Source organism: Acomys minous (assembly GCF_964271855.1).
Source record: "Acomys minous genome assembly, chromosome: 5".
In the NCBI taxonomy this organism is placed as follows: domain Eukaryota; kingdom Metazoa; phylum Chordata; class Mammalia; order Rodentia; family Muridae; genus Acomys; species Acomys minous.
This window is the reverse complement of record NC_140494.1, coordinates 34,767,520-34,780,191: the sequence shown is the minus strand read 5'-3', so window position 1 is coordinate 34,780,191 and position 12,672 is coordinate 34,767,520. Positions and strand designations below refer to the sequence as shown.

The 12,672-nt window shown below is 52.8% G+C and overlaps 1 protein-coding gene across 1 annotated transcript; it reads right to left on the bottom strand.

The window, feature by feature from the left end:
- Nucleotides 1-1,346: 1,346 nt before the first annotated feature.
- IRX1 (iroquois homeobox 1) lies at nucleotides 1,347-6,854 on the bottom strand. The gene is made up of 4 exons (XM_084781636.1): nucleotides 6,289-6,854; nucleotides 2,373-3,408; nucleotides 2,012-2,084; nucleotides 1,347-1,777 (listed from the first exon to the last, which is right to left on the bottom strand). Exons 1-4 carry the CDS (start codon nucleotides 6,562-6,564, stop codon nucleotides 1,720-1,722), a joined length of 1,443 nt encoding a protein of 480 aa, XP_084637762.1. The 5' UTR covers nucleotides 6,565-6,854; the 3' UTR covers nucleotides 1,347-1,719.
- Between the last annotated feature and the right edge of the window lie 5,818 nt (nucleotides 6,855-12,672).

Here is a 12,672-nt window from a genome sequence, read left to right as displayed (position 1 = left end):
CAGAGCCTGGAGGTCCACGCTGGTCCTTCATGTAAACAAGGAGCGGTGGTCAAAGAGGCGCGCGGATGGACACGGACACACACACACACACACACACACACACACACACACACACACACACACACACACACATTTCTGAGTAGTCTGGGAGAGAGCAAGATTCCGTGGCAGCTGGGAAGAGCTGAGCCCAAGCTGGGGAGGGGCTACCCAACTTTAACTTTCCCCCATTAAGCCCGCAGTTTACATCCCCTTAGGCAGTTTTAATGTTTGCTTGCACAGACATCACGAATCCCGCAGCCATCAGAGTCCCAAAAGTCCTGGATCCGAGTTGTCAGAGCCTTCCACAGTGCAGGAAAAGTGCCGTGCAGCGCCCGACAGGATAGGAAAGCCGCAAAGACTGAATGAACGGACTCCTAAATTTCAACGCTGTGATTTTCAAAGCTCTTTTCCAGACAGCCTGTGCCGGGGTGGGGTGCCCGCTCCTTCCTACATTGTTGCTAAAGTCGCTCTCAGCCCCCTCCAGCCCTACTACAGCTTCTGGGTGACTATTTGTCCCGGCTTCAGTTGGTGCACGGCCGAGGATCCTCCCACCCGGGTTTAGAGAAGCGCCCTTGACAACTCCTCCACCACAACCACCCCCCACACCTACCACTCACAGGCGCCTCTTTCTTTGCAGCCAAAGCCGCGTCCTGAAACACAAGAGCAGAGAACTCCGGGACCCTGAACTGCACCCCATCTCGCTTGTCTATATGAAGATCTTTAAAAGAATCTTCCGTTTCCCCCTCTTTACACTTAACCAAGTGAATAAACACATAGCCGGCAATATTTCATACTCCATTACGTCCACACTCTCCCCAGAAAACGACCCTCCTCCAAAACGCACCGATCTCACAACTAGTGAGTAATTGATTTCGAGCCCCGAAGTTCCCCTTTGGGAGTGTGATTGGAAATTCTCTTCATTTCCCCCCATTTTGATCCACTTTAAGACATCGTTTTTTGTAAACTGCCTAAAATTGAACCCATTTACGTTCTGAGAAAGGCTGCTCCAGATAAACGCTCGTCTGAGCGTGGCAAAGATTCCAACTGCCAACAAGAAACTGGCCTAGGAGCGAAACGAGCAAATTGAACCACCACTTCCACCACCACCACCACCACCACCACGGAAAGCCTGTATGCCTGACACAGTGGTTTGTTCGGTGGGAACACTGTTCCAATACCCTACTCCCAAAGGAGTCGCTGGCATAACCACAGCCTCCTGGCCTGTGCCCAGGATTTCAAGATCGCATACACCCTTGCCTCCCCCCAAAACCCAGGGGCACCAGGACAAACAGCTGCAGCAGCTTGGACATAGTTTCATTTAGTTTATTAGACAAAAATATATGATTTAAACAAGTTCGCTGACGCGCTATTTACAATCTGAAATCACGCTATATACAGAAAGGGAGGGAAAAAAGAAACAAAGAAAAGAAGACACAAACACAGGGGGCATTTACCGAATCGGATAATCAGCCCTAGAGGCAGGCAGAGACTGCCCACCCCTCAAGCGCTTAGGCAGATGAGCCCCTTTCTGCAGAGAGCGATGCGTGAGAATCGCTGACTCCGCCGGCATGTTTGTCCTTTACACAAGTCTCAAATATTTGTCTTAATTCTTCCCTCGTCTCCTCCCTCCCCCTCCCCTCCCCCTCCCCTCCCCCAGCGAAAGTAAAAGAGGACCCTTAATCAGGCGGACGAGAGGGCTGCGAGGATCCGAGGCGTTCCCTCCTGCGGGGCCAGCGAGCTGTACGGGAAACACAGCAAGAAGACACCAGCAATGAGTAGACAGATCCAGTGCGCCAAGCCGCAGCTTCTTCCAGCAGAGCTGGGGCTGGGGCTGGAGCTAGACCGCCTTCCTACTGGCTTCCAGTTCCTGAGAACTGGAGAGGTCTAGATGGATAGTGCTCTCCAATTGAGGCTGCAGAACCCTTGGTGCTTACAACCATCCCGCCCCAGGGCAAAAGCAAAAAGCACTCACTTGTCGCGCACAGGCTGGAAGGGCGACTTTAACTGCTGTGGGGGCGAATCCGGCCTGGGGACTAAGTCTCTCTCTGCGAGGGAACAGAAAATGTGTAAAGTTAGGGGGGAAAGGTATAGGTAGTGGGGTGCGCCGGTTGGAAGGGCCCCTATACCCAGATTACTAGATAAAGCTCAGGCAGATTTCCTGAAACCAACGCTGCCCCTACCCCTCCCTGGGACAAGCCCTTGGGTGCAGCTCTAGCCTAGCTCCTTACATTAAGCCACCCCTATGCATCACTACTGTCACTCAGTCATCTCTAGGTTTCCCTAAGCCTGGGATTAAGTAAGTGAGTGGATGCAGGGACCTTTTAGCTCCGTACCTGGAAGTGAGGGACTGTTACGCGCTGAGGGCTTCTCACCGTGGAGCACCCCAGCGGCAACTTGGACAGGCGGCTGCGGAGGTGGTGGTGCGGTCAGGTGTGGGCCATGAGGTGCTGCGTGTGGGGCGCCGACGCCCAGGAAGGAGCGCATGTTCAGCAGGGAGCCCTGTGCTAGGAAAGCGCCGTTGGTCCAGTTGGAAAACTTGCCTATGTGACAGGTGTACAGTCCGTGGCTGGGCAGAAAAGCCGGGTGTTGCAGGGATGAGCCGCTGGGAGGTCCGTGTGCGCTGGGATGGCTGGAGGGCGGCGGAGGAGATGCCTTGGGAGCACCGTCGGGGCTAGTGGCTGTCTCAGCTAGAGACCAGATCTTGGGCTTGCTGTGCGGCGCGCCCTGCAGGCCGACCGCCGCGGCGCCAGGACTCAGCAGGCGAGTGCTGCCCGGCTCTGAGACCTCTTTAGCCAGGCCCAAGTGCGAATCTTGGGACTTGAGTGTATCAGCGGCCGACAGGGGTGAGCTCTGGTCCCTAGCTGGGGTGGTGGGGACTATGCGCGCCCTAGGAGCCTCCGCCTTTTCTTCATCGTCTTCGTTACTCTGGTCCCCATCACGCTCGTCGATCTGGTCGATGTCAATGCTCTCCAGGTCGATCTCCTCGTCGTCCTCGGCCTTCTCAGGGTCGCCCTCTGTGTCACTGCCAAAGAGGGCGCCATCTTCCTGGTCCTTGCTGCGTGCCCCCCAAGTAACCTTGTTCTCCTTCTTGAGGCGGCGGCGGGCATTGGCGAACCAGGTGGAGACCTGTGTGAGGGTCATCTTGGTGATGATGGCCAGCATGATTTTCTCTCCCTTGGTGGGGTACGGGTTCTTGCGATGTTCATTGAGCCAGGCTTTCAGCGTGCTGGTACTCTCTCTCGTGGCGTTCTTGGGTCGCCCGGGGTCCCCGTATTGGAACTGGCCATAGGGGTAATAAGCAGGCGTCGTGTGGGCTGCGAAAGTAGCTGGGTGCACCCCGGGGTTGTCCTTTAGTTCATACTGAGAGCCCTGCAGCAACCGCAGAGCAAGAGAGAGGAGAGAAAGGAAGTGGGGGAGAGAAAAGAGAGGGAAATGTGAGTTACTGGAGCTAGGAAAAGAACACCCGCGCTCCTGTGGACCCCGGGTGCCTCTGGGGGCACTGATTCACCAGGCTCAGAAAAGGAACACACAAGCGCGAACACACACACACACACACACACACACACACACACACACACACACACACTTGGACACCCAAAGCAGCTGGGATCTTAAACTAGATTGCAGGCACTGGATCTCCAGTAAACAGATTTTTTTCCCCTCTGTTGTTCACTCTGGATAAACTTCTAGAAGCCCTGGCCTCCCTGGAGTCTTCCCAGGATCCTTGTTCCCCAATGCCACCCTTTCAAAAAATTCCGATTTTCAAGTTCAGCTTATAGTGGCTGGAGGAGGGAGCCTTTTATGTAAGCTGATGAAACATTTTCTCCGCCGTGAAACATTCAGTACTAAAGGCCCCTCCTTTCCACCCTGAAGGACTCAATCAAAATAAACCATCAGGGCACTCTCTTCAGCCTAAATTCATCACCAATTTAAAATGAAAGCAGAGTCCTCCTATTGCCTCCGAAATAAATCTACATATAATGGTTCACTCACATAGAGAGGTCTGTAGTGCTGATAGGTAATTTAAAGTGTAATCCTGGCCATCCTCAGTAACAATGACAAGAACACATTTTTAAAAAAATACAAAAGGAGACCTGATCCTGTAAAATATTAACAGCAGGCCCTAGAGCCACAGGCTGCTGCTCAGGGGAACCGGTTCCGTTTCCTGGGCCTCTTCTCTGCTTACTTTATCTCTTAAGTTTGACTTTGATCTGCAGCCGAGCAAACAGAAACTGTTTGCAGGCATTTAGAGGCCATGATTTATTTGCAATCAATATTCTTTTTATCATCAGTAGTAAAACACAGCAAGTCAAATTATCCCATCAGGTTTTTTGGTAAATAACATTTTATCTTTCTAACAGCCTCATTAGGCCTCATTATTACCATAAATTGCCCAGACAGAAGCTCACTCACAATTTTATCTTTTGGGTTCCAAATACTGGATCAGAAAATACTGGAAAGCAAGGCCTCCGTGGAGGATTTGGGTTAGGCTTACTTTCCCAGAGTCCAGTAGGAGACCTGAAGGTAGCACAAACACCTTAGAGGAACGAATTTGATTTTGTCCTTAAAGAGAAAGCAAAACTAAACAACAGCAAAAACCTCCCGTGGACTCTCCCTACCTCACGACAATGGGAACAGACCCTCCCTCCCCCACAAATACCAGGGCAGGATTCCCAAAAGGCTCACATCTGTATTCAAATTTGCAGATTAAAAAATACGCGCAGAAAATAAATAGCCCTTCATCTTCCATTAAAAAAAAACGGATCCAGTTACCAGGTTATCAAAGAATAAGTCTGAGCACTTAGAAAGTTATTAAAAGCGTATTTCTTTGACTAATTAGTTTAGTGATCAAGGCCGCGTCGAAAGGGCTTCTGTGGCCCGAGTTCATCTGTGCCTCGTTGTTGTGAAACGCACTTCTCGCTTTTCAAAATTATTTTAGTTGTAATCGTAAAGGAGAAATTTCAGCCTCGATCTGCTGGGAATTGTTTTCTGAAAGGGCACCTTGTAAATCTCTCATCGCTCCCGGGGCATGCTGGCTGTCTGAACAAAATGGGGGTTGATCTTCCTAGTTAGAAAGCGTCAGAAAAGCGACTAGCCTGACCACTGAGAAATGAGCTTTCTTTCTAAACTACAAGAAAAGTTCGGGAAAACGCGGCGGCCGCTTTATCCTGCATAAACGGCCAACCTTTTAGGGTGTCCGGTCTGGTTTGTTTTCTCGGAGACAAAATAATTCAGGGTTCTTGGAAATTGCACTCTCCAGAAGATCCAGGGCGGAAGGATGCTGCCTTCCAAAAACCCCGCGCCCACCTCACAATTTGGCAGCGGCCTCAAGTTTAAGCAGCCCGACCTTTCAGTCAAACCAAGGAAAATTGATCGTTTGGAAGGACAGACGGGCCAATGCTCCTGCGGAGAATTAAATTTACATCCCCCTCCCCCACCTGACACCCACTGGGACAGGAGATGGGCGGGCACCCTTTATTTTAAGCCCTGGGACTCTATTCCTTTAATTCGCCCTTATGTAATGCGGGAAGAAAAGTGCTTTTCTTTCGGTTCAAATGGAATGAAAACTTTGGCAACTTACTAAAGTAAAGACAAACACTGTTTCTGAAGCCAGAATTTATGTCAACTTAGTATTTCTTAATCTCCGTTGCCTATGATCCTTACACACGCCACTAAGCGACCTCTCTGCTCTGCGGATGTCTATTGTTTGATAGGATGTTTTTGACCAGCTCTACTAGGTTTAACCGGTTCCCGTTGGCAAACTCTAGGGCAACTATCTGTGCTCTGCCAAAGAGGGAGAAGAAAGGTCTTCTGGGCCCAAGGGAAAGCTCAAGCAGCCGTAGGCCAGGCCGGCCGCCAGGCCAGGGCGGTGTGAGGAAAACGGCCCTGGTCGCCAGAGCCCGGCGGGCCTGCCCTGTCGCACTGGCCGATTTTACCGGGACCTTCAGCGCTTGCCGCGTTCTGGAGCCTGCTCCTCGAGGCTTCTCTCTACTAGTGCGCTACCTTCTTTTTGACTCCAGTCTTCAATCTCCCAAGACCGCAGTGGTCACTATCCAGGCCTATGGGCACTCTCGAGTCCCCAGGGAACGAGGTCCCCGCCACCGGATTCCCTCTACAGGGCCACTCGCGCTCCTTTCCTAGACATTGCCTGAGGGTCCTCTGTTTCCCCTTTTGGCCAGCCGCTCCCGCTGTTCCCAGGCGCTGAGATCTCCCGGGCCAGGAGTGCGCGCGGGAGGCAGGAGCACTCACCATTTGAGAAAAGAGGCTGAGGTCCGCAGCGTAGGGCAGGAAGGCGCTGTAGTTGGGTGCGCCCGCGTACGGTCCAGCCGCGGCGTACATGCCCAGCACCGAGGTAACTGCGGCCGCTCCTGCGCCTGCTCCCAGTTCCGCGGTCCCCGGCCGGCCCGACGAGGCGGCGGCCGCAGCAGCTGCGGCCGCAGCCAGCACCCCAGGGCGCTCTCCACCATAGGCGCCTGGGCCCGCGGCGCTTAGGTATTGGGGGTAGCCCAGCTGCGGGAAGGACATGTCCGCGGGCTCTGCGGTGGCGGAGTGCAACACTAACAGCGCGGGCAGAGGGCCGGCTGGGGATTCCTGGAGACGTGACTCCCGGGCTGCGAGCAGCGGGCCGGGCAGGATCGGGCCGGGCAGGATCGGGCCGGCCGGGGGGGGGGGGGCGGGGGCCAGTCTGGGTTTCTCGGCCCAATGCTCGCTGGCCGCGCCCGGCTCCCGGCTGCGCCCGGATCCGAGATCGCGCGCCGACTGCGGCGGCCGCCCTCCGCTCGGCGGCGGGGCTCTCAGACACAATTTGAAGTTGATGCTTTGATTGGCATCCCCTTGAGCACAGGCCCCGCCCCTGGCTCCCCTCCCGCCCCCCTCCCTGCCTCCAGCCCGCCCTCGCTGGCCGCTCCCGCCCCTCACGGCGAGCACGTGGTGCCCCTCGCCCGCCGGGCCACCTCCTCCTCCGGTGGGCGCGCGCGGCCCGTCTGCTGGTGTGGGTCCGGAGGCCTCAGGCTCCTTCCCAACCAGCCCCCGCGGCTTTTGACAACCTGTCGACACCGGTTTACAGCTGTCTGACACCCGGTTTTGCATCCGAGATCTGTCCCCCTAACCCCCTTTAACAAAAGCTACTCTGGGATTGCATTTCTACAGCTGGGTCGGCGGGGAAAGAGGCCTGGGGCCAGGGGACAGTCTATAGCGAGCTGCCCCTCTTCTGTGGCTGGCGCTGCCGCACCTCCGTGGGACGTTTTTGGCTGAAGTTCTCGGATAAATCAATGCGTGGCTGGACACCTCAGTTACAGGGTGCGTCGTCGTCACCCTGGCTCCACTTGCTAGCAACAGATCTCCCGGAAGTGGCTGGCCTCCTTGCACTTGGAGAAGAGTGATGTGGCTCAGTCGATTTCTCCAAATTAAAAAAATAAAAATAAAAAAAGCAAAAAAACTTTAAAAATAGGCAAGCCAGCTGGAAAGTCGTTGCCTCGGGCAGAAGGGACCCTAGAGGGAGGGGGAAAGGAGTGAAGGAGGGGGGCAGACCCTCACAAGGTAAAAGGACGCGGGAATCCTGCCCTCAACTACCTACCACCCTACCCTAGCTTTGGAGAAGCCTGCACGCCTGAGAGCCCGCGTTTGTCCACTAGGTGTGCAGATGCGGAGAGTCAACTTGTGTGCAGCTCAGGTACCTGAGGTGTCGCTGCGACCAGCCTTGGACCGGACAGTTGAGTTCCCCACCCTCCACCCCGCTGCCCATCCCCTCCCCCGCCTCCGCCCCGCTGCCTCTCTCCACCCCTGCGCAGCTCCTATTTCAGACGTTGCGAGAAGGAAAACTAGACAATTTGGAAGCTCTAGCTATAAACGGCTATGGGATGCCAGGGATCTGGCGGCTGTTTGCACAGGCCAGACATTGAACGCACCTTCCTCCCTCATGGATCACAGGCAGCCTGAGGATGCTGCTGAGCTGGGTTCCCTAGACTGTTCTTGGAAGCACAGAACCAAAATGTCGGGAAACCTGCCTCCAATCTTAGGGCCACATTGCCTGCCGCTGTTTAGAATGTGGCATAGGCCTCGTGGCAGAACTGCAGGTTCTAACACCAGCCTTAGTGAATTTAGGGCCACAGGGGACAGGCCTGACAGAGAGTCCCAACTTGCATATTGCAGTGCTGCTGTCCAGGGCCATCAGGACCCTGGACACCAGCTAAAGCCCACCTCCTTGTCCCAAATTCCCACAACATCAGGAAGTCCTCACTTGTAGGTCTTGATAACAGACACTGAAGCTTGCCTGTAATTAGCCACAACACAGCTGGTAAAAGTAGTTACTAATTACCAGCTGGAAAATCAATCGGGCTTCATTTCTCTGCTCTGGTCAGGTCTTCTTTCTTGTTCAGGCTGCCCCCTCCATCTGTGCCCCCATACTTCATGCCCCCTCCAACCCCTAGGGACCTGTTCTTGCTTTGACTTAGACTGGAGGGTATCAGAAGGGAACACCGGAGGCTCTGGCTTACAAAGCTCCTCCTTGTGACTTCTTGAGGGGGGGGGCGGTGTCCCAGCTCAACAGTCCCCTTCCAAACACAATCTTGGAATGCTACATTCCACAGACTCCAAACAAACGTAAAAACCACAGGTGTCACGGTGACGAACAGGGTCTGACCATTGCTGGGGCTCAGTGAACCCGAGTCACATTTCAGGTGACAAGTAAACACAGGTAAGGTAAGACCTGGGATGTTACCTCATAGGATGAGGTGGGGAGTCAGTCCAAACACTTCTCCTGGCCAGTAGTTACCCAGGAAGTTTACTGGCTTGTCCTCACTCCCCACAACAGCCCCTGACTTGCAGGTCATGGGTCACCTGCTTTAGGTTTATTAGAACTCTTAGGGAGGGATTTGGGAAAGAGCTAGGAGTGTTTTGTCCTCCCCTTAACTGGCTCATCAGTGCTACTTTTCCATAGAGTACCAAAGACAGGAAATGAGTGGAAAGTCGACAAGATAATTCAAGAGGCCCCACTTGGACAGGTTTGTCACTTCCCTTCAGGACTGGGCAGCAGCAGCAAGTGTTTGGGCAGGTTGCCTGTGCTCCCATTCTTTGCTATTAGTCAGGTCTGGGGCTGCAAAAAGACATTTGTGCTTAAAACCAAGTGCTAGCAGAGACCCTGGAACCTCCTTCCTTTCTCCTTTGCTCCTTGTAGGTGACAGTGAGGGGAGGGGAGCTGGAGGTGGGGGGGACCAACAAGGAGGTGCAGACAGCAACGTGGGGAACAAAAGAAGAGTCATAGAATTGTTCCCAAGTCCTCCAGCCTGACAGGGTGCAGAGCGGAAGCTAGACAGTCCTGTCTCTGGTTACAAGCACTGCATGCCCCTCCCCCCAATGGTTTACATACAATAGAAAATTAGGACCAAGAAGTTGATGGTGTCTGTTGTATGCTGGAAGAAGAGGTCCAGGGCCAGAAACACTATAGGAGTCTTATTTTATCATCCTTGCTAGGGGGCCCACTTGCCCAATTCTGGCCAGGATCTTCTGTCATTGCCTGTTTTGGATGGAGGGTGAACAGTACAGAATAGGGAAGCCTCTGTCATAAAGCTTCACCTGCCCTCACCTGCCAGAACCCATGGATTCCACCCCCTACCCCTATCCACTCCCCACCCCATCCCACCCCCCCCCCACACACAGAAATATCTTCTTCCTCAACCACAAGCAGCCTCTGGAAATTCTGGGAGTCATCCCCGTGGCTGTCAAGGCAAAGCAATCAGAAGAGATTCAGACCTAGGTTTTCTGCAAGGTGGTTTCAAACTTGCTCCTGATGGAGTCCTGTATCTTTCTGGGAGCCACAGAGCCTTGGGACAAGCACAGGGCTGAGGACTGGGGCATCCTGGTGGGTCAACTGGACTTGGGATCACCCTTTTGGGGCAGAATGGAGCCTCTGTGGACCAAGGAGAAAGAAAAGAGAGACACTAGGGAAGAGGGGGTCAGGGATGGGGGTTGCTAAGGTGTACCCTGCCACCTTAGGATCAATCTGGGTCTTAAGGCATGAAGGAAACTTGGTCTTTGGGGACACTTTCCTACATGAGAGAAAATTGCCTTTTAGTGATGCCTTCCCAGGGTCTTGCTGCTTCCACTCATCGCCCCTCCCTGGGGGATTTGTTTAGATAAAATTGAGATCAATCAAGTAAATAATATCCTAGCTTACAAGTTTGTGTCTTCAAAAATCACCACCCAGTGCTTGCCAGAGTATGCTGTGCGGAGACGGCCAGGGTCCTAAGTCATCCTTGGGACCATTCAGGTAACGGCTTCATCACCAGAGCAGAAAAACAGCTGGTGCAAGTGACAGGAGTCAGGTTCTGGGGACAGCAACACCAGGTCTGGGCTAACCTGGTCAAAGCCACAGAGACTCTCCACCTGACTTGTGTGTGCTGATTGAAAGCCCCTTGTTAAGTACTCATTGTTAAGTACCTTGTTAAGGCTGGCTCATGCCTTTAATCCCAGCACTTGGGAAGCAGAGGCAGGTGGATCGCTTTGAGTTCGAGGTCAGCCTGGTCTAGAAAGTGAGTCTAGGACAGCCAAGGCTACACAGAGAAACCCTGTCTGGAAAAACCAAACCAAACCAAACGAACAAACAAACAAACAAACAAACAATTTGTATCATTCCCCAGGAGGGCCAAGATGTACCCTACAAGTACCAGCTTGTGTATCAAAAGCCTAGAACCTTAAGTGAGGGTATAACAGCAACCCTATGCACCTAACCCTCTTGGTAGCATCCTCATGGGCCAGGGCTCCCTAAATTGGGTTTCTTACTCCCCTTTGCAGCACCATGCCAGGGCTTTTACTGAGGAGCTTTTTGAGATTTTGATGATGGCAAAGGCAAACAAGAGTCACACACAGCAAATCGCCTGGTAGGTTGGGAGCTGCAGGGACTGTGGCAGAAGCCCCGTGGTCATCCTCTAATAAGGCGAAATCTGTACCAGTTACTTGGGGAAACCTTGAAGGAAACGCTCCAAAAGGAAGCGCCCTGGGAGGAAGCCTTGCCAGGTAGGAATCACCCCCCGGCTAGGGCTTAGCCCAGCAGGCAGTCTCCTGGCCTGTGTTGAGGGTCGCTGAAGAACCACTCACTGCACTTCCCTTTTGCCTGCAGATCCAGGCCTGAAAATCGCAGGGGACTAAGGACTGAAGAGCGGACTGGACCTAGTCGATCAGTCTACAGAAACAAGATATCTGCGTCCTCGGAATTGCAGGATGGGGATAGTATGCGTGAGCACACACGTAAATATTTTATAAATTTCCCCTTAATTAACCAGATCACTCCCATTATGCCTCCAATACCATCAACAGCGACGGTGTGAATGAAGGTTTTCAGGGCTTATAATTTGATGTCACCCGACGGTCGCCCAGGGGCAGAAGCGCAATCGTAGCGCCAGCTGCGCTTGTATTTATTTGTTTTTCTGCCGTGTTCCTGTAGGGCTCCATTATGCAGTTTTTAATTAGTTTGTGTTTGTATTTCACCCGTCCCAAATCAATCCCATCCCAGAGCAAGGCCATGTAAATTCTTGCAGTACAGGTGTTGCTTCCTGCTCCCCTAAGCTAGCAAACGCGTGTCTGACAAATGAAACCCCGACTGCCGCACAGAGGACTGTCAGCTCCCAGCAGCTGAGATCGCAGATCAAAGCCAGTGGGACTTAAGAGCCCTGTGAGCGCCAGGGAGGATGAGGATGCCATGGTGGCTCCAAATGACATTAGAGGGAGGCAGCCAGAGCCTGGAGACAACAGAGACTTCTAATTTTCCTCCAAGTCTGTGGTCATCCTTCAGGCCAGCAATGGTCTGAGGTGTCCTTTCCTTTTAAGACTGAGAGCACATCAGTTGCAGCTGCTCTTTGAGGGTTGGTTCCTGCAGGATACCCTGGAGAGGCATGTGAATGGGGAGGCTGTTCCACCAACCCTCGCTTGAGCAGAGAACATACTCCAAAATTTCTAGACAGGAGCCCCACCCTTTTATGTTTTTTCCTCTTGAAATGAACTATGTGAAGAGAGTGAAAATCCATTCTTCCACCGATGGAGAACTTATTTTAAGGCTGTCTCTGTCTCTCTGGAATAGAGACGGTTCATCTTTAACTGAGGCACATAGAAATTATGATTCAACAGCAGTGTATATTTAATTAGTGTAATCTCGCTTGAATTTAATTACCTAATGAATTATTTGTTTAAAGGGTAGAGCGACCGTCTTGTTTGCCAAGTACCAGGCAGACCTCTGATAACTTGCTGCCAGGACTCTGCAGTTTAAGGACTGATCTTTAGCTCTCAGAGTCTGTAACTGCTCCTAGACAGCTCAAACACAGATTGACCCAGGCATGAGGGCGGGGGGGGGGGGGGGGGGGCTGGCATTGGGAAGGGAGGGAGTGTGTGGGGGAGGGAGGATGGATAGCCATGACATCCAATCAGCACAAAGGTTGGTTCTCTTCTGCAGTATACATGGGGCTCTTTGTGAGTTAGTGTCCTCTGACTTTTTATCGTGTAAATCTAGTTTATGCTATAAGCATTTCATGTACTTAGTGGCACACTCACACCCCTGCAAACCTTGGCTATGAGTGGATTCTCTTGTGGTTTGCATTTATTAGGAGATGCTTGCATCAGGAACTCCCCAGAGCTCCCCAGGCT